Here is a 21,596-nt window from a genome sequence, read left to right on the forward strand (position 1 = left end):
CGACATCCCCCTCCTTGACAGTTTCTGCAGTGCAAATAGTTAACTAGGGCGCCAGAAAGCAGAGTTACCAAATACATTCGTGTGAGCTCAGAGAATACATCACGCTAGTAGTGCTTTTCATGGGAGAGACACAATGGACCGGATAATTACGACTGCAATATTTTTGTCAGGTAAGACGGCTTTATACCTCCTGATTTTGTCTCTTTATTAATATTTGTGCCTTTAGAGAATAGGATCCTGTCATTTGATTTTGTCAATTTATATCACTCGTTTAAGCTCCTATACAGCATACTGAAAGCATATTATTAACATGCAGTATGTTTAAAACAAACGGCAAACAAACAAAAAGAAAATATCAGGGCTAAAAAAATGAATAACTGTAACAACATGTAGGAGAAAAAAAGATTATCAATTCCATATTTGTATTGAATACTTTGTTAATCCAACTCACCTTGCCAATATGTGACCATCTAAATAAACTCGAATTTTTTCATATCAGTAGCAGAAAATGTTTAAATTGTCTTCGAACATTTGGAAGTTGTACAATTAGCATTAAAAAAAGTTTTAGTACAAAAAAAAAATCAACAGGCTGATGACCACTATTTTTCTGACCATCTAAACCGAAGTTGTAGCAGCATCTTTCATTGTTGTGACGTCAAACATTTGCACTCAGAAGATGTTTGCAAGAATTGTGTCACTTTACCACAAAAAGAGTCCAGTTACATGTTACAGATCAACTAGTTCATGACATTTTGTCAGGGTCATCCAAACATGTCATGTACCAAATCTGGTGAACATTAAAGAAGGAACGCAAATTATTATTATTATTATCACCACAATTTTTTAATCAAAAAGGCACAAAAAAAGTGGGTGTGTTCTCAGACTCACTGTTAAACTCACCAAACTAAATGCAGCTTCCTTGTCCTGCAACCACCTGTGTAACTGATGGAAGACTCTAAATTCCAATCAATCTATCCATTCATTATGTATATCTGCTTAGTCTGTGCAGGGTCGCAGGGGGCCTGGGGGCTTCAGACAGGCCAACATCCTAAATTATTTCCATGCTTGGATTAAAGTTGACCGAAAACAGACATCACTTGTTGGTTAATATAGGCGTGTTTGCCAACCTAGTCAACCTGTGAATTAAACAGAGACATATAAGGAACAGCATCTCAAATCCTATTTATCAGCGCCACTTTTAGATTGCACTGACAGACTTGCTGAAGCCACCTTTGTGATATTATCTGCCATAGACGGTTAAGTTTAGGTCAGTGTACAGTTACTGACTCACAATCAAGACCGCAACCAAACACAACAGAAATAGAGATGACAGTTCCCAAACTACAGCTGTGCTGTAAAAGCAGAACCTGAGGATGTTAGTCTTATTAGGTTAAATTAATTTTCTACATTTCTTGAGAGAGACAATGGCAAAACTATCAAATAAAACAAACAAAATACCAAAATTCATGAATATCCAACAAAGATGTGAGGCCAGTGTCAACACAAGGAAGGAAGCTGCTAACATAATTCACATCTCTTGAAACTTTAAGGAACTATGAGGAAATACTTTTCTCAAGTCATTTGCTGTTTGAATCACACTAACTTTTTTAAACATTTTTTTTAGAAAATATCATGTTATGGCCAAAAAAGGAAAAGATGGGAAGACGTTATACAACAAAATCAGTCTTTGTCAGGAAGTACCACATGAAGGCAAAAATAGAAGACTTCCTATGTGATGCCATGAGTTGTATTCTATTTCAAGCTAGTACCAGTATTTTTTTTAATTGTAAAAACAGTTTTCATTTCTGCTTTTAGGGCTGCAGTTGGGGACTTTTAGGAAAAAAAAGTGTCATATTTACTGAAACTGTCACTATAATTTAGAAGAAATACATTAGACGGACAGTCTGTGAAAAAATCCTCCACTGACAACAACCAATTAGAGCTGAGGCGTCTTTAATGCAGCTGTCAGTCCTTTCAATCATTGCACGTGACCTGTGATCAAACGGTCAATGATAATGCAGTGCTCATCAAATATGAATAAAGTTTCTGTTACTGCATCGCTCATTTCTCACCTCAAAAGTTTTCAGAAATATATTTTAGTGCATTGTTTAGCTGTAAAATAAGAACATTTGCTCTGTCTGCCATGTTGAAAACAGTTGAGTCGAGTCAAGAAGCCCCACCCATCAAGGCCAACAAACTCTGGACTTTTACCCACGAAACTTTGTGTAAAACCAAAAGTAAATCCAGTTATTTCAATAATAACACAATGCAACTACTAATGCATGTCACGTGACGCCACATTACATTGGTTATTTTAGGCAAAACCATGATGTTTTTTTTCCTAAACCTGCTTTTCTTACATAAACGTTGAGAGGAAAACTTAAAAATGAACTGCTACAAACATCCAGAGTTTACTTTTGAAAAGAGACTACATGCATTTAATGGGGAACTGTACATCAGATGTTTATTATGAAAAGATGCAAATCATGTAACAAAGGCAAAGTGACACATTGTCCCTGAACATCCAGAACTGACGATGGAGGCGTAATTAGAGCATCATTGTTTGAAGTTTAGGGCCGCTGACCGAGTGTGACAAGTTGGGAGTGAGAATGTGTTGGATTGATAGCTGCGTTTGAGACTCCTTGACTCTAATTGGTTGCTTTTGTTCAGTCGAGCCATCCTAAGTTCTTCAAGCAGGCAGAGGAGTATGATATTTTTCACAGGTTATCTTACTTATTTAGTGCTGTGTGTATGAAGTGATAATTTCAGCAAATATTTTTCCTGTTGAAAGTTACCAGCTGTAGCTTTAAATAATTGAGGAAACAGGAATACAGAAAAATGGATCAAATATGACATCATTATGTTTTAATGATTAATAATTCTTTACTGCTGTTGCGTTTAGAATTGGAAAATTTCCGATTGTGCTCCCTAGTGGTTTTATCAAAAAAGGCACTGTGGTATCACACCGCTCGACCCTATATTGGCACTAAAAGCAGCACGTAGAGAATACATTATCCAGCAAAATAAGAACACATCCTAATGCAGAGTAATTTTGTAGTCACACTAGTGTGCCTTTAAATCAGAAGATCAGATAAAAACGTTGTGATTCTTTCTTCTTTATTCCTCAGTGTTAAAAGCCGCTCTTTGTTTTAATATTGATCCTGCGGCTTGGAAGGTCCTGACAAACCCTGCTGCAGGTTTTGGATACCAGGTGGTGCAGAGACGAAGCAGGTAAGTCAAAGCATGGATGTTTTTTTTTTTTTGTTTTCCAGTTGTGTCTGTGTTTAATACTTATATTTAATCAAGAATGCAGCATTTAATTTAATATAGGGAAAAAAATTGTTGGATTCATTTGGCCTATTGTTCTTTTGCATGTTTCTCTGCTTGTGTTTTCTCAGTTTGCTTGTCAGTGCTCCTCTTGAACAATATTCACAAGAAGGAAGGGGGCAGATATACCAGTGCTCCACTGAACGCTGCAGTAGACTTTCAGTTCCATGTAAGCAACCTCTTATTACCATCTGTGTCACCAAAACTAAACTTAAACAATGAAAGCCACGTTAAAAGATTCTTGTAATAAAAATTATTGCTTTTAAAATTACAAGCATTTGCAATGTTTCCCATCGAATTATAATCTATGTGTGGTGGTGGCTGACAATGGAGAGAGGGAGTCAGCAACCTTCCTGTTTTTTTATGACGCAGCTAAGTACAAAGAAGATGCCTCTGCCTCACTGAAATGAGTTTGCATGTGTTTCTTTCTTTCTTTCTTTTTATTTTACATGTTTTAGCAGGTCTGTGAACATAGCATAGGCATAACTTATGAGTAATTTTTATTTCTCAACAGCAGTTTAAGTGGTGGGGACAGTTGATCAGTTGATATGGTCTTTTAGATCCAGCTCAATGAACTGTTAAGTTTCATTTTCACTGCTCTTGTTCTGCTGCTTCGAGTAAACCCTGCACTCTGACAGTGTGCTGTTAAATAACTGAATGCTATAGTGCACCTAATGAAAACAGAAAATCTGTGGCAGATATTTTAATCATGGCGGCCTGCCACAAAAACACTGTGGAAAACACTGGCTTGACAAGATCTTTAGAGCAGTTTTTAACAGATCTTATGTGGATTAATGTACAGATATGGCCATAGAAAGATTTAGAGATAACTTTCCTAAAATTGGTGTTGAAGTAGTAATCAGATTAGGTAAAACAAGAAGCATCACTCGTTCCTACTACAGTTCTTTTTGATTTTGCATACTTAAAGACTCAATCATAGATGAAAATGACTCATTTGGGTGGAAATAGGTACTAATAAATGCTGCTGAAAATGGTAAGACAAAAAAGTCATTTGATAACTGACTTGGTTAAAAGAATTTTGGGAGTATGGTCATAGGGCACAAACACTTGTGGGACATAGCTGTTGCTATGAGTTATCAGACAATGAAGGGAAGTATAAGGCAGTACATATTAGTGGGAGCGGATGTTTGTAGTGGTCACTGAGACTGTAATTGTGTTACTATCCCAAAGTGTCTTGAATAATTCTTTTTTAACCTGACCGAAAAATGTTTTCAATGCAGTGCCAGAATTTGCAGTGAACATGTCTCTGGGTTTGACAATGATAAGTGATCCCGCCACGCAAAACACTATGGTGAGTCGGTAAACTGCAGATATTTACAATTCACTGTGGGAGAATCCTTGTAAACTTTTTTTTGTCTCTCTGGTGAGATAATTTTATTATAATTAAAACACAAAAATGAAAAGATATTTTTCACTAATCAGGGCTCTGCCTTTTTTTTTTTGGTTATTCTCTCTCTCCTTTCAGGCATGTGGTCCGACCATCCCAAAGGACTGCAAAAGTATCACCATGTACAGTGGTGTGTGTTTGCAGATAGACCGTTCTAACAAAGTTTCAAAGCCTATACCCTCTTCTAATAAAGGTAAATATGGAATAAAAAAAGACACACACGCACGCACGCACGCATGCACGCACGCACGCACGCACGCACGCACGCACGCACGCACGCACGCACGCACACACACACACACACACACACACACACACACACACACACACACACACACACACACGCACACACACACACACACACACACACACACAGGATGTGCATAGGATTTGTTGCAGTGTAGCACCTGGCCAAAAGACTTTTCTGGAGTGATGACCCCTGAATTCATCTCTTTACCTGCCCAAACACTGGAACAAGGAGATATACCATACAACACCATACAACATGCTCTGAAAACATAGTTAAGTAAACGCATGGACACAGAGCCGTCATCACCTTTTTAACATTTGGGGGACCATTTTAAATCAACACTTTCCAGGGGGGTCTGGAGGAATACCATAAACGTGTATCGATAGGGGTTAAGATAATCATGATGCAGACCAAAAGAGAAAATACTTAATCAGAAACTGATGCAGCGGAATAAGAACAAAGAAGACGCCTCGGCCTCATTTAAATGATTTTGCAGGTGTTTAAGTAAAAGCCAACAAATGGCGGTGGATCATGACATTTTAGACTGGAAGCAAAAAAGCGGAGGTGTGTTCTAATTCAACCTCCTGCCCATTTTCCCTCTGCCCACCAAATGGCTTTTCGTGCAATGCATGCTGTTACTTTAAGTGAAAGAGGGGAAGTGGAACTATGAATATGCAGCGTTGGACACTGAGTCATTGAGAACTAAGTCAGCTCCGGCCTCCTCCATCTCTGTCATACAGACACACAGTATCTGATTGAAATCTTGTCATCATGACTCAATTCGTCATAGCTGACTCGAGAGACATAATGTGCAATAACGTGACATTATGTAAGCACGGACATGTCTCCTTTAAAAGGAAATAATGAATACCACAATCAGTTTTCCTATAGGATTATTGAGTGAAAAAAGATGGTTTCAGCACAATGCATACATAACGTAATGAACTTGCACCGCATAAAAATATGAATACCTAATAAACTAAAAAACGAACAATACTAAATGCTATTAGACATGTATAGTCACTCAGATAATGCAGGTACACTGAAAGACATTAAATTACATTTTATGCATTTTATGTATCAAATTACATTTTATGTAGTCTGTTTGCTGCGTTTTTGGGATATGTATTGTGTGAAATAATGTTTTAACTAACTTATTAATGACTTGAAATCTGTTTGACAGAGTGCCGATCAGCAGACATTGCATTCCTGTTGGATGGTTCAGGCAGCGTATCCAGATTGGATTTTAAAACAATGAAGGATTTTGTGAAAAATCTGGTCCGTTCGCTTCTGCCTCTAGATACAAAGGTAATGTTGCAGTCACGCTGCCGCTTAGTTCATTAGTGTTGAATAAAAGTGCCACAGTTCTTTATTGTTTCTACGAAACATCTGACGGTTAAATTTTCAAATGTAAGAGTCAACCATTAAATTACTAACAGACTGTTGAATTTGACTGTCCCTTGTTTTTATTTTTCTCCTATATTTGCAGTTTGCTATTGCCCAGTTCTCTGCAAATCCCAAAGTAGAATATTTCTTCAATACCTTTTTCTCCGGAACTCAATCATGGGAAAAAAAAGTTGATGAAATTACGCAACTAAGGGGATCAACTTACACAGCTGAAGCCATCGAGTTTGTGGTGTAAGTGCTGACACTATGTTGACATCCAGTTTACACAGGAAGTTCATAGGAATTGTTTATCTAAGTTAAATGCCAAAATATACTGAATCTGCCAAAACAGGATGTGAAGATGATACAATTCATTACCTGCATTATGGTGAATTCATATGCATGTGTGAATCAGTTTATGGTGCAAATTAATTTTAGCAGTAAAAATCTGCTACTAATGTTTTTGTCGGGGTTGACAAATGCACATGTTCTAAATATTGAGGGGGGCATGCAGTTAAACTTGGTAAATCTAGTACTTTTGCCCTTTTAGACAGAGATGTGCCTGAAGCTAAATTTACCCTCAAGTAACCCGGGGTTACTAATGATAATCCAATCTGACTGATTTACAGTGAATCTGATTTTGATCACATTTGTTTTACAACTGTTAACAACTGTTACTGTGTCTATTCTGTACAATTAACAATTAAGTTTTCATTACATTTGTTAAAATAGACATAAATTCATTTATGTGCATTTGTTTACATTTGGCAGGTTTATGATTAGGATGTTATTGTGACTATTATTACTATTTCTTTTAAACTTAAAAATTATATTCTTTTTGCTAAATTTCAGATAACTTCCTTGTCAAAACTTTGAAGCTTCATACCATGTTTCTGAAAGCCAGTTCACTCAGATTTCAAAGGGTTAACCACAAGATACAACAAAATGCGTTACAAAAAGGTGTATTGAAATTGCATCTTTCTTTTGCCAGCCAAAATGTTTTCACATCAACAGCAGGTGCCAGACCTAATGTGAAGAAGGTCTTGATAGTCATTACCGATGGAGCATCTAATGACCGGCGTTCATTGCCAGAAGCAGCAGCTAAAGCTGAGGCAGAAAACATTGTTCGATTTGCTATTGGAGTAAGTTCTTAATTTCCACTCACTGAATTCAAGCAGCCTATTAACTCTGTTGCACCACACAAGACCTCAAACACTTGTTTTTAACATCCGTAGGTGGGGGATGCATTTACGGATCCTCGTGCATTAGATGAACTGTACACCATTGCATCATCTCCCAAAGACAATCAGGTGTTTCAAGTGGAAAACTTTGAAGCACTTGAAAAAATAAGGCAGAGTTTGCAGGCCAAAATCTTCTCTATTGAAGGTATAGTTGTCTTGGAAAAACCCCAAATCATTGCAAAATCTTTATATCAAATTTCAACTTGGAAACAACTTCAGTTTCAATATGTTCTGTTTGTGAATCAGTCTGGTTTTTGTTGAGTTTGCTCTTTGTGATTACGCTAAAAAAATGTTTGTAAAATCATGATATCATAAAACTAAACATTAAGCATTGAATAAAACAAAACTGTTAATTTTGAAGTAAAAATATGTTGAAATAATGATATTTCTTAATAGAATTTACAGATTACTGTAGTTTTCTTTTTACGGAAAGAAAGCATATTACATTTTACAAATTCATATGTTATGCTTTACAGATAAACATGTGCCCTACAAATGGATTTTACAATGGATTTTAAAACATCTGAGTGTTATATTTGAATGTTACTTAAAACTTTCTTATTGATGTTCATTGTAAAAAATAAATAATAAAACATTTTTTTGGCATAAATACGAGGAAATTGACCAAAAAAGTTAGTTTACCTGCCAATAACAGCCATATGAAATTGACAGAAAAATAATTGTAATTTTCTAATGTGTAAATTGTCAATTAGTAATTTAATTCAAAAGTTTTTACTCATAATGTGACTGTTGATGGATTTAGAGAAATGTTACTTTGTCTTCCATGTGGACAGTGGAATTTTTTACAGTTCAAAACAGTTTTAAATATTAAAATATTTTCTGTAAAGTTATCTATCTATTAACTGTTTTTTTTTAGGTTTATCCCGGCAATCACAGCTGTCAGTTTTTTTCTGTAAAAACAACTGATTTAAAAAAACCCCAACATTTTAACAGTGTATATTAAAGTCTTTATTAGGATGTGGTACAGGCCATTATATGATGCTGCACTGACAGATTATTGTGCTCATTTGTGTTACTGTTACAGGATCACAAACAGGTGGGGAGTCACTGAAAATGGAAATGGCTCAAGAGGGATTCAGTGCAGCTTTTGTGCCTGAGGTAATTATCTCCAAAAATTAACTGAACAATGCCAACACCTTTTGTTGATGGAAAGCAGACAATGACAGAATTTGATGGATTTATAAAATATGTAACACACATTTTCTTTGGACAAGGTTTTATATAACACGTTTATTTACTGTTATTGCTTTCTTTTTTTATTTTCATAACTATGGTTAGGATTTAATGAAAATGTATGAAAAATTTAATTTGGAAAGCCTATTTCATCTGTTTAAACTGAAGGGAATTCAGATGGCTATGGTTGGTGCTAATGTGTGGAAGGGAGGCTTCCAGCAATACTCACTTCAAGGCCAGCGGCCCATCTCCTACGAGCCGAGTATAGACACGGACAGTTATCTGGGTAAGAATAGATATACAAATGTACATCATTTATTTGCACTGCTGCATGGCAATTTTTTCTCTTCTGTCTGAATTTTACAAGTTTTTAGATATTGTATATTATACTAGAGTAAGTATTTAATTTTGTGTTTTGTGTTACTTGTTTGTGCGCCAAACACAGAGTGTGTCTGCCGCTACACATTTCTCCCCTTTGCAAATATAAATGACTCATTATTAGGTAACAAAAATTCTTATTTGCAGGTGATTATAAATGGAAGAAAACATACTTAATATTATATTCCGTTTTTGCCAATATATCCTACACACTTGACCTTTCCAGAAAAATGAATATAAATATTTGCAGTTTGAGGACTTGAATATTATAGAAACCTCAAACATACCAAAATATTCAGAACTACAAATATTATATATCGTCCAGTTGAATAGCGATTTTTAAAATATATAGATATATTTAAGATAAAAATGGTCTCTGAATTATGCAATGTTCATCTTTGTTTGCTGGGGAGGTAATGGTAATAACTAACGTGAATCTGCAAAAATAGACAGTTTGCTTATAGTTGCCCAGACTTTTAACTGATGGGTGTTAATTCCAGGTTACTCCATGGCAGTCGCGAGAACAAGGCAAGGCACATTGACAATTGCTGGTGCTCCACGATATCATCACCAAGGAGCTGTGATGGTCATTTCCCAAGACTGGAATCGCCAAAATATCGAGCTCCCTCAATGGCAGGTTTGTGTTATGTATTATTAAGGAGAACTAATGATCCTGATATACAATGTAAAGCATTTTTTTTAAAGACGAAAAGAAATAGTTTACCTCTGTTATGCAGTCCTTTTCGTTAATAATTTGTTTCTTGCACAGTCTCAGAGTGGTGAATATTTTGGGGCTGTTGTTTGTGCCATGGATGTGGATCGTGATCGTGACAGCTACACTGATCTAATCCTGATAGCTTCCCCAATGTTCATGGACACTGACAGAGAGGGAAGAGTTTACGTTTGCAGCCTGACTGGTTTGGTAAATGACAGTTTTATCTGGTGCCATTACAAGAATCATTTGTTTTGTGTTTGTTTTTTACGGCCGCGCAAACATTGTCTCTCATACTTATATTTTCACCAGATTGTCGAGTGTCGATTAGATGGCTTTCCGTCAGTACTGAGAGGGGTGGCATCTGACAAAGGAAGGTTTGGGTCATCTCTTGCTGTACTGCCTGATCTTAACACAGATGGTTTCAATGACTTGGCGGTTGGCGCTCCTTTGGAGAATGACGGTCAAGGCAGCATCTACATATTCCACGGCGAAGGAAGAGGAAAAATCAGTCTTGATCACTCACAGGTGAATGTGAAAGATTAAACAGATCCACTATGTATTGCTTCAACACTATATTCAATACAATACAATTTAGTTGGCTAAAAAAAATTTCCATTTTCATAGAGAATTACTGGATCTGAAGTCTCGCCAGGACTAAAGTTCTTCGGCATGTCGATCAGTCAGTCATCTTATGACCACAATAGGGACAATCTGCCCGACTTAGCGGTGGGTTCAAAGGGCACGGTTGTTTTACTTAGGTAAGTCCAAGCTGCTCCTGTTATTCATATTACTCTCAGTTGTAATTCTAGTGTCAAACATTACTTTTGCCATGTGTTCAGTCATTCAGTCCCTTTGTACTAATTTAAGAGTGAATTCTTCACCAATGATGGATTGTGTCCAGCAGCTAAAATATAGACAGAATCCCAAGGTTTGTTTACAATAACCCATGGATAGAAAAACTTTGTGTCATGACATACAGTGAAACGACACTGAGCAAACGCTGCCTCACTGGGTTAGTTATTAGCCACCTAAAAAGCAATATCAGTTAAGGTGTTCACTTAGAATATTTTTACTGCTTTACCTTACTGCCAGACAGATCTTCCTGAAAGGAAACTGGAGTCGGTTTTTCAATTTCACTGACAAAACAGTCATTTTAAAGCATGGAAGTTGTCGATCTACTGTTGTCTCAATCAGTTAATGTGTAAGGTAAAGCGGTGAAAATGTACACTTAAAGTGTAACTAAACCTCCAGACTACTTTTTTCAGTTGAAAGGCAATATACATGGATATTTAGTGTTGTTGTTGATTGATGCAGGTCCTAAATTTTGACATTTGAGTGCAAAGTATTAAAATTCTGCATGTTGTGTCTAAAAATGCATACAGACTGCCATCTAAAGGTTGAAACCTATTGCAATTGAAATTCGGCTGACCGGTTCACAGCATGCAGGTTTTCATCACCAACCAAGGCACTGCCCTTTCGCCGCCCCCTCTTACAGCCCTGCAAACTGGGTGCAACAACATCCCCAGACTGCACTGCTGTCCTGTAGCACTAGAAATTTGGAGCTAGTGGTTACATGCTTTAGGTTTTATACATCCATTCTATAAAAATGCCTTAGGCTAGTAATAGTGACCTACTGATATGGATATTTTTGTTAAGGAGGCCTAAGTCTTTTCAAGTGGCTAACCGTCCACAGCAGTACAATGCTTAGCTTACATGCAGGTAGATTTGATTTCAAAGCAGAAATGTAACATTGATCGAATCACTGTTTTTCAACAAGTACCTTTAAAACTTTCCGTTATGGTTGAAAATGACAACAGAAATTAAAAAAAAGTGTACCTAGAAGAGTTAATGCAAGGTCACAGTGATTGGTCTATACCGGTTTGGTTTTCTGGTGGATTACCGATCACAAAGCCAAAAGCTATTCACATGTATTTCCTGCTCTGTCCATTTCCAGATCAAAACCAATAGTGATGGTTGAAGGTGAAGTGTCGTTCAGTCCAAACCAAATCCCGACTCAAAACTCAGACTGCTTGACACCACTGGAGAACACAGCTACAATCTGCTTTACCATGACCAGGCACTCTACAGTAGAACAAGGTTCCTTATTCTCCACCGTCCATATATTTAAATAATTGTATGCCAGTACATGAGTAACCTCTTATTGACACTCTAATCTGTTTCAGCACGAGCACAGATTAAATATACTTTAACACTGGATGCCACCCGCAAAGTCCCAAACAACCGAGCTTACATTAGTGCGAAACAACGAGAACAGACAGGAGAAGTTGCTCTCGACTTAAAGCAGCCACAATGCGCCATGGTGAAATTCTTTGTCCAGGTGAGCTGTTAGACATACACAACTTTGAAATCCGATAAATTCTGTAGTTTTCTGGCTTTTAGAGAACCCATTTAATTGGAAAACAACAGGCTCTCATACAGAAAAGCCCCATGTTTAGTAGAGAGGCAAAGTCCCTCCTGTTCCAGTAGACCACCAAGAGGACCTGTTTTAAAAAAATATTGACAGTATTCAATCTCAATAGAAAAAGACAAAAAAATTTAAATCCTGTTTGAATTGTGCCATAGATTACATGACTGTCATTTTAAAATATAATTTTGTAAGTCAAAGAAGTTGCAGTTTGCTGTAAAACTGTTAAAGTATAAGACTGCAAAAAAAAAAATCCCCAACATAATTACAAAGATGACACAAGTTGCATAAGTGACGTCTAAGTATTCTCTCTCGCTGAAGCTATGATTCCTGTGTGTGCAGAGATAAACAGCTTTTGCTCATTCTTTCGCTTCCCAGCTGATAAAAACACCAGGAGTCACTGGATAAAATGCATCAGGGAAGATAATGTTTCATTTGTGTGGAATGTAGTTAACTTTCCTATAAAGGTTTCTGTACAGGTGACATATTAAGTACAAGGCAAGAGCTGTAATTATGCAGCGTTTTCACAAAAAAACTAAAAAGCACAAATTACAAACATAGAACAAACTGCCACTATGTTAACTTGTGCATTATGTTTTAAATTGACAAATATCATCAGTGTAAATCCTGGCACAATTCAAATGTAATCAAAAAATGATTTGTCTCTTGTTGTTCATAACTGAACATATTTTTCTAATATAAGGTCCCATGGGGGACAGCAGAAGGGGACAGACCTTGCCTCACAACACTCATGTTGTGTACAAGTGTTCAACCCTCACAACCTTTGTATAAAATATTGCTCAATAGCACACTCTTCTTGCAGGCTTGTCCAGAAGATGCTCTCAATGCACTTTACAATGAACTCAAATTCACCTTTGAAGGAGTTCCTTCTGACCAAAATCTATCTCCGAGTCTCGCCCAGCAGGCGCAGACAACCACCTTTCATCCTGTGAGTAATCTCTAAATATCTTTAAAGAACTTGCTGACATGTCTCACTTATTTGAGGTCCTCAATCAAAAGGGGAATCTAGAAGACAACACAACTAATTGAAGACATGAGTTTTTCTGTTCGCACATTAACAACACAACATGAATTCTGAAGTGTCTGGGGGAAAAAGCACACAAAGGCTGGCTAGTGCCAGCGATTTAGGACAAACTGCCAAAACTAGGATGACAGATTCTCACCAAACAGCCAACGTTGACCAACAGCTGATCATCAGCTTGGTGTGTCGGGCCCTTAAACAGCTTCACTTTGGCCCCCACTTTTTGTGAATTAATGCCATAGTTTCCACTTTCTGTGGCATGTCATGCCTTCTAAATGACAGCCACATCTGCTGTCTTAACCAGCACTGTTTCTGTTACACTCTCTTCCACAGTTAGAGTTTGAGATCAATTGCGGCACGGACAATGAATGTACAGATAACCTGAAAGTGGATTTCAACTTTACTGGGTGAGTCACAAAAACGAAGCCTAACGTTCACATGTTCACTTTTCTGCAAGTCAAAAAAACACAACCATCAAAGGTTTTGACAAAATCGATTCGATGGATCTATCTGTTGTGCACAGAGGATTAATCGATGACGTGTGTGATGTGATACTGTACTTCAACTTTTAATCTACCTCCATCAACTGGTCAAAGTTTTCTTTGAAATATCTCAACACCTTCAATACTATATAGAATGGCACCAGATTTTGTACAGACGTTCATGTTTCCCAGATAATGTATCCTGGACTTTAGAGATTTATTGCCCCTTTAGCAAAACCTTGAGGCTTTTGTCTTCATTGCAGGATGAATTGTAATCACTTCTGTGATCCCTTTACTTTTTGTATAGCAGCATAATAAGGTCAAGTGTGTATTTTATCATGTGGCATGAATGAATTACTAAACAGGCCTACTAGGCACAGACTCAGGGGCCTAAAATATCAGCAACTCCCCACAACAACCCCCAAAAAGTCACTAAAAATTACCATGTACTGAAAGGAAAGAGGCTCAAAACTACTACAAAGAGAAGAAAGGGAACTATGTGGACACAATAAGTTACCATAAAAATGGGCAAAACAGCAACAGACACAAAACAACCACAAGAAGACAAACATTAAGAGCAAACAGAAAGAAAACAAAAAAACAAAATCACATAAGTACCTCAAAAAGACACAAAATGACCTAAGGGGCACAAAACAAATACAAAGAGACACAAAACAACCACAAGGTGACACAATCCTAAACCCTTAATTCTAGTACTTAGGGCCAACTCTTGAGGGTTTTTAGTGGCCTGTACAGATATTACTGGAGGGTGAGCATTAGGCTGCAAGGCTAAAGGTAAGGGATGAAGGCCTACCTGTTGCCTTCCTGTTGACACACTGCAAACACACAGTCAGCTGGTTGTTTTGGTCCTTCCTTGGTCCTCCACTGATAGTTTATGTGTGGACATTAAACACACAAACAATAACTTGAAACAAAACTTCATTAGGAAAAGGAGATGATTCCACCCTTTGTCTCCCTCACAACAACTCCAGTCCCACACCTGGTCCAAATCCTCTCTCTTGATCACTTCCTTTTCATACACAGGCACTACACCCCCGTAAGCCCCACCTACCTAACCTGACAGCCATTCAGCCAATAGGATAGTGTGCTGTCAAACAAGAGACACACTACAACCAAAAAAGACACAAAATTATCACAAAAAGGCACAAAACCACACTGTAAAATCTGACAAGTTGATCTTACTTCAGATAATGCTGGAAATTGGGGAACCTGTTGGCTCAGTTGGTAGAGCTGGTTTACTATGTTCAGAGGCTGTGAACTTGCTGCAGCAGCCCCAGGTTTGGGTTCGGCTTCGGCCCTTTGCTGGATATCATCCCTCCTCTCTCTCCCTCTTTCAGGTTATATCTGTCCTATCAAATAAAGGCACTGAAAAAGACTCCCAAAATGTATCTTTAAAATAATCTTGGAAACTGATCGCCTTAAAAAGGAAAGTAAATATAACCACAAATATTGATTTGACTTTAAGTCTAATTTTTGAGTAAACTTAACAATTAGATAGAAAAAAAAAAAATTAAAGTCACGAGTTACATTTGCTTACATTATCCAGGGCAGTTGGTTTCCTAGATTTTAAAAAAAGTAAAATCAACTTGTCAGATTTCACAGTGCACATTCAAATGAAAAATGACTACAAAGAGATGCAAAAGCATCACAAACTCTGTCGTGCTCCTGTGTAAGATAGCAGGTGGGGCCTTATTTTTTATAACTGTACGCAGGGGGCTGTTTAACATAGAGGTGCATGCTATTGATGATTCGCTATATCGACACTGGAGAGCAAGGCTCCTCTTTACCTCTTCACTTTTCTCTTTCCTCCTAATCTGACAGCTCCTCAGAGGTTAAAGTGGGTATTGATGAACTGTTGGATGTTACCGTCTCAGTGGAGAACAGCGACGAAAACTCCTACAACAGCCGCGTCATTCTCACATACCCAGCTGGGTTCTCCTACAGGAAGTTTACAATCCTACAGGTAAGGCATCCGGATCGAGTTGGCTTCAGTTTATCTCTAGTCAGCTGCTCTCTCGGGTCACTGAGGGATTCTGGTTGTTTTTTTAATCCTCTTTTTTAATAAAGGGAAGAATTGTGTGCAACTCCTTGGACAGTGAAGATGCTGTAACGCGAGGAAAGACAGACTGCAGCATAGAAAAGCCTATTTTTAAAGCGAACACAAAGGTTTGTTCTTTGAACAGAAGGATTTCTTCTCACTGCTGCAAACAGGAGAGACAATCTTCACTTCTTCAATCTTGTTCACTTGATTTTAGGTTTTATTCATCGTCTCCTATGGGTTCGAAACCAATAGTCAACTTGAAAGGAGGATTTTTATCACTGCAAATGCTACCAGGTACAGTGCAGCCGCCTGCAGGATGTGTACAACAATATGTGCAAATGGCAAATGGATAATTGTACACTTACAAATGATTTTACCTCTCTGTTAGTGGGAATCAGGCGCACTCCAGCCAAAGCCAGCTCTACAAAAGGAAGGAGATTGATGTGAAGTACAGCATTTTTGCAACAATTGAAAGGTTTGTGTTGTTCCATGTGAAACAAGATCAATTGTCTTTAAAAAGTAATATAATTTTAAACTGGCATTTGCTAACATGAAATGTAAAACATTTAATTTGTCTCATTAGTTTTCTCAGGTACAGCAATTTCTCTTTCGGAAAGAATGATTTGCAGAAACCGGTCCATCAACCAATTGTGGTAAAATATCTTAAAATATCAGTAATTAATTCAAAGTTCATTTAGACTTTTCTTACACTGATGCTCATTAAGACCCTTTGTTTTCTCTCCTTCTCTTAGGTTACAAATGACATCAGAGCATTAAATTTCACTGTAGTGATTAAGGTGCCGGTGAAGCTCGGTGATAAAGACATCTGGGTGGATTCTGACAGTTTGCAGGTAACGTTTAGGAACTCCTACTTCCCGAAATCCCCAAAAATGTCTCACATGTAGCCGTTTTTATGCAACCCTTATTTATTCAATGTCATGCAGGGATGACTGTGGTTTTTATGAGAACCACATCTAGTTCTGTCTTAAACTGACATGAACCGACTCTATTTCAGCTTCCAGACTGCCAAAGATACCCAGATGAAGAACCTACTGTCACAGATTTTGTTGCCAAGATACAGAAAAATAAGTTAGTGGTAAGTTTGACACATACTATTACTACTACTACCTTGCTAGATTTTTTAAAAAGCTACAAATATTTTTTTAGCTACAAGTTTTTAATACTTGGCACAGTGTATGTAATTAAATTAGATTAGATTAGACGAGTTCACAGCCAGCTGTAATAAATACACAACGAAACAAATAAATACAACAAAAAAACATGTACCAGCAATTTTGCTGCACACTTTTCCAACACTCTGCAGGGGATTTTTCTGTTTGACAGAACATGAACTGTACCAGCTGACAAAAGAAAAGCTTAGAACAGATTCAATAGAGCAGGAATAAAACGTTTTCATAAAAGAAGTGAGGACACTGCAACATTAAAAAAGTTTAGGAAAATACTTACCTATTGTGGCTTCTAAATTAACTTGAAACAGCCACCCAGACGCCATTGGATATGACCAACTCAGATGAAGTCTGTATCCTCTTCCTTATTGATTAATTTTACACACCTGCCTTAAATGAGAGGATCTGAAATGTCTGGTTAGGTGATGCATTCAAGTGACTCTCCAAAAATGGGAAATTATAAGAACTTGCAAGAAGTGCCTCTCCTTGAAAATTTAATAATCTATTCAATATTTCCATGCATGCAGGAGCATAGAAATTGGTTTTTTTTTTTAACACAATCTAAACGTTCCAGTTCTGGCATAATTTTAAATGCCACGTGTAGCATGAAATCTACGCTATAAGATCGCTATAAGCTTAGATTTGGTTATGTTTCTTAATGAAAGCATTTGGCACATATGATGTGTTTAAGGACAGCCAGAAATGTGAAAATCAGATCTTTTTCAGTTTCTGCCCATGATAAATGTTGTGATTTAAACTCGCTGTTGGGTTTTGGTGTTCCAGTGGTATTTAAAATAAATACAAAACACAAACACATAAAGATGCATATCCCTCCTCCACCTCAGCCAGTTTAAGAAAACACAATTCCCTCCCCGGTGCTTAAATAAATGATTTGACATGCCCCCCTTGTTTTGCACCAAACCTCCTCCTGCAAAAGAAACTAACAGTCGCTGACTACTGTAATTTCATCCAATTGGAGTGTGCAGGCCTGAATGTAACGTTTTCTGCCCTCTTTGAATCATGAACAGGACTGTTCTGTAGCTCGGTGTAGTGTGTTGAGGTGCAGCAGGTTCATGGAAAGACTGGAGAGTAAAACATACAACATCTCTGCCAACCTCAGCTCTGGATGGATAGAGCAGGTAACTGATGTGTGTGTATAATATAGAGCAAACTGATTTATTTTATGTACATTTAACTGCTGCATTTTAAAGTTTTTTTATATATTAAAACTGGTCCCTGACTACACTGTGGTAAATATATTCACAGATGATGACTTTGCAATGAGATTTAACAACACTAAAGATAGAATCAATTTGATCCAATTTTTTTTCTCAAACAGATTGGACTTAAATCTGCCAAGTTCCTCTTGACCAGCACAGCCACTCTGGAGTATGACAGAAACCAGTACATCTTCACCTCAGCAGGGTCTAATAACCCTCCTGTTCGCAAGGTGATGACAGGTTGTTTTTACCTTTTTATGATTTTACGAGTTTAAGTGAGTTTTTATGAGTTTAAGATTTGATCCACATTCTGTCATTTCATCTCTCAGATTGAGGTGGAGGTAGAAGTGTATACTGACCCAGACTTCACCAAAGAGATTATCGGAGGATCCCTCGGAGGGTTGGCTTTCCTCGCTTTACTCACTGCTGGCTTGTATAAGGTGAGACACTGAACACTTTCAGTTTATTATACAGATTTAAGGAGTCATGTAAACTATTTTGAAGTGTGTTACTAGGTGTCAATTTCTGCTAAATAAATTGATATGGTACATTTACGTATAATATCATACAAATATCATGGTTATTTTATCAGCAAGTTTGGCTCTTGTCATTTATTTATTATGCTTTTTTTTTTTTTTTAAATCTTAAACTTTGTGTTGTTCTTTCAGGCTGGGTTTTTCAAGAGCAAATACAAGCAAATGATTACTGATGAACCAGCAGATATGGAGGGTGACGATGGTGGACTCACACCAGAATAACAAGCATGAAGTCACCTGATGCCCCACAGAAACCCAAATTGTTCCAGATCCAATATATACATACAATAGAGCTGGCCAGCTGATTTTGCAGCTGACTGCAAAACAACAAAACTGTTAAATGGCGCTGTTATTGCTGATTGGTTCATCTGCGCCATTAATCAGAGTTGTTCAGTTTTTATAACGTTCTGCCATTTTCAGAAATCTACATGACTTTTGTTGAAGACCACTCTTGATTTTTTAAACTAAAAGCTTGGCTGTGTCTGAAATCACTCCCTCACTCACTCATTCACTGCTTTTTTTTCTAAGAAGTCCTGAAATGATTCCTAGAAAATAAAAATGTTTAAATAGTGGAGTGTAAATGCTGTGCACTAAAGGTTATAGCACATAGAGCAGGATTTTGGACACAGATCATATGATGTAATGTGGCAGGAGGCTTCTCAAAATGGCTATAAATTTTTCGTATCCAAATTTTCAACTGAATAGCTCACTGTTGGTCTATAATAGGGATGCACGATATTGAACTTTTTGCAGATATCAAATATGTCAATGTATAATAATTAATTTGCCTAATAGCTGATACCAATATCGATACATCCACTTTTTCCCCACCCACTTTTAGGGATCATCAAGTCTCCTCTGTAGTGGAATTAATATCATATTATGCAAACTCTTATTATGATAGCCCACCAGCAGATGGAGACATAAAATACAATGCTTTTCAATGTATATAATATTTATTATTTGAGGAAAATAAGAAAAATACATCAACTTGGGGTTTATGTTTTGCAAATGTTTGCTATTTCAATAAAAAAATGTATATATTAGCAGAAATTAGCTTGTTGGCCCAATTCAGATATTTAATTTTAAAGCCATTATCTGCTGATTCTGATGCAGCGCCGATATTATTGTGCAGTCCTACTCTACAATGAAACATTTCTGCTTTTATATGTTCTGCAAGCTAATTTGTGGAATCTGCTGTGTGTTTAAAAATGCTATATGATCAACTGGTCTCTAGTGTTCACAACATACTGTCCTGTAAAAACTGCTGGAATTAAAACTGCAACATTGAGACTTTGTTTTATGCTTCATCAGTATTTATTATATGTGTGATTAAAATCACTTACCATTTGTTCTAATTTAAAAGATTTCCCTATCCAAGATTCATCACATTATTAAGTAGAATGGTGACAGCAGTTTATAACGAAATATAGAATAAATAACAAACAAGTTGTCCTTCATTTAACTTCAGAGAAACACATTGTGAAAAAGACATTTCCTTGTACAATTCATGTATAGAAAAAAAACATCACCATAAAACAGTAAAATAGCTTTTTACAAAAATATAAACTTCTTTGGAAGTGCCTAAAAAGCGACCTGAGTATCGTCAGTGCATTTACACAACAGAGTGTCTTTTTGCACCTGGGTGAGGAGAATCACACCGAAGCTATTGAGCTATTTACATGCAGCCCTATGAGTTTTTATTATGGATCTCATTGCATCCTGTTATTGGCTAGTACTCGTCATGTTGACACGTTGAAGTCATATGCATTTAGGATGAGCACAAAGAGATCATTGTTAGGGCGAATATTAGCCAACATCAGATTTTCTCTGAGATTAAAGGGGTAAATCTATAAGAAAAACACTGTCACACCCATAGGGGGGATTATGAAGTGGTTCAAGCACAGAACTTTCAAACAGGAGACAAAGGGTTGAATCCCATGTAACATGAAATGAGAAATGTTGACTATTTATTTTCAATGTATATGATAGCAGAGCTGCTGAATACACACTCTGTCAATACACTTCAGCAGAACAACTCGACAGACTTGTTTGTGTTAACTACAAATTTCACCATTGCTGAGACATCCAGGAATAATCTCCTGGGTGCAAACGGCATTGTTAAATATGGACACCCAGGTGCAAATAGCATCTGCCTTTACAGAAAGCATTTAGGTGCATGATGAACTCCTTCAACCACCCCAAGTGACAGCACACCTAACAGCCTGACCACAGAAACAATGAAAGGATGGGGACAATGAAAGAGAGAAAAATGGAAACTGAGAAACCTGCTGCATTTCCTGTTGTGGGAGTCGGCATGTCGTCAACTGTCTCCCTTAGGAAGGACCCGAATTTTGAGGTTTTGGCAAAGACCTGGATATCAGCGCGGGCTGATTTACTTTGACTCATTGTTACAATGGCCACTTGGAACCAAGATGAGTCTGACTTACACAGCAGAGGGCTGCCTTGATCCTCCTGCAGAAATAAAAACACAGGATTCATTGTAAGTGAGGTTGACAAGCCTACGCTCTGATGACAAGGTGAGCAGATTATACGAACTGTGGTAGATGGGAAAACTTCATTTTACCTGTTGAAGGTCCATAGCATAAGTGCAAATGTTCTCTGCATCAGAATCGCTCCCACAACTTGCAACTTGAGTTTCAAGGTCTCGAAGGCTTGAGCCAGCTTTAGCAGTGCCTGGAAAAATCACATAAACTCACATGAATACAACTGCCATCATCAC

The 21,596-nt window shown here is 37.3% G+C and overlaps 2 protein-coding genes across 3 annotated transcripts in view; one reads left to right on the forward strand and one right to left on the reverse strand.

Moving 5' to 3' along the window:
• LOC121958475 (integrin alpha-X-like) lies at nt 1-20,144 on the forward strand. 2 transcript variants are annotated; one of them, XM_042507419.2, is made up of 30 exons: nt 4-170; nt 3,129-3,231; nt 3,399-3,496; nt 4,569-4,639; nt 4,814-4,928; nt 6,169-6,293; nt 6,475-6,623; nt 7,363-7,513; nt 7,607-7,757; nt 8,658-8,731; nt 8,975-9,092; nt 9,685-9,821; nt 9,954-10,106; nt 10,209-10,424; nt 10,524-10,657; nt 11,854-11,996; nt 12,083-12,237; nt 13,148-13,273; nt 13,700-13,773; nt 15,691-15,832; nt 15,937-16,035; nt 16,125-16,204; nt 16,299-16,385; nt 16,494-16,563; nt 16,663-16,761; nt 16,926-17,006; nt 18,126-18,236; nt 18,437-18,547; nt 18,647-18,757; nt 18,986-20,144. In XM_042507419.2, exons 1-30 carry the CDS (start codon nt 134-136, stop codon nt 19,073-19,075), a joined length of 3,411 nt encoding a protein of 1,136 aa, XP_042363353.2. In that variant the 5' UTR covers nt 4-133; the 3' UTR covers nt 19,076-20,144. The 2 variants fall into 2 exon arrangements, with proteins under 2 accessions (XP_087925881.1, XP_042363353.2); XM_088069755.1 differs by lacking the exon at nt 18,986-20,144 and having other exon boundaries at nt 1-170; nt 18,647-18,769.
• Nucleotides 19,791-21,596, reverse strand: part of LOC121958385 (uncharacterized) — a 16,215-nt gene continuing 14,409 nt past the window's right edge. The window contains exons 33-34 of the mRNA XM_088069749.1: nt 21,441-21,550; nt 19,791-21,328 (exon numbers count right to left, since the gene is read on the reverse strand). Of these exons, the coding sequence (XP_087925875.1) occupies nt 21,071-21,328; nt 21,441-21,550 (368 nt within the window). The 3' untranslated portion in view covers nt 19,791-21,070. The remainder of the gene's footprint in view (nt 21,329-21,440; nt 21,551-21,596) is intronic.

This window comes from Plectropomus leopardus, chromosome 19, assembly GCF_026936395.1.
Source record: "Plectropomus leopardus strain MGB_pleo_1.0 chromosome 19, ASM2693639v1, whole genome shotgun sequence".
NCBI lineage: Eukaryota > Metazoa > Chordata > Actinopteri > Perciformes > Serranidae > Plectropomus > Plectropomus leopardus.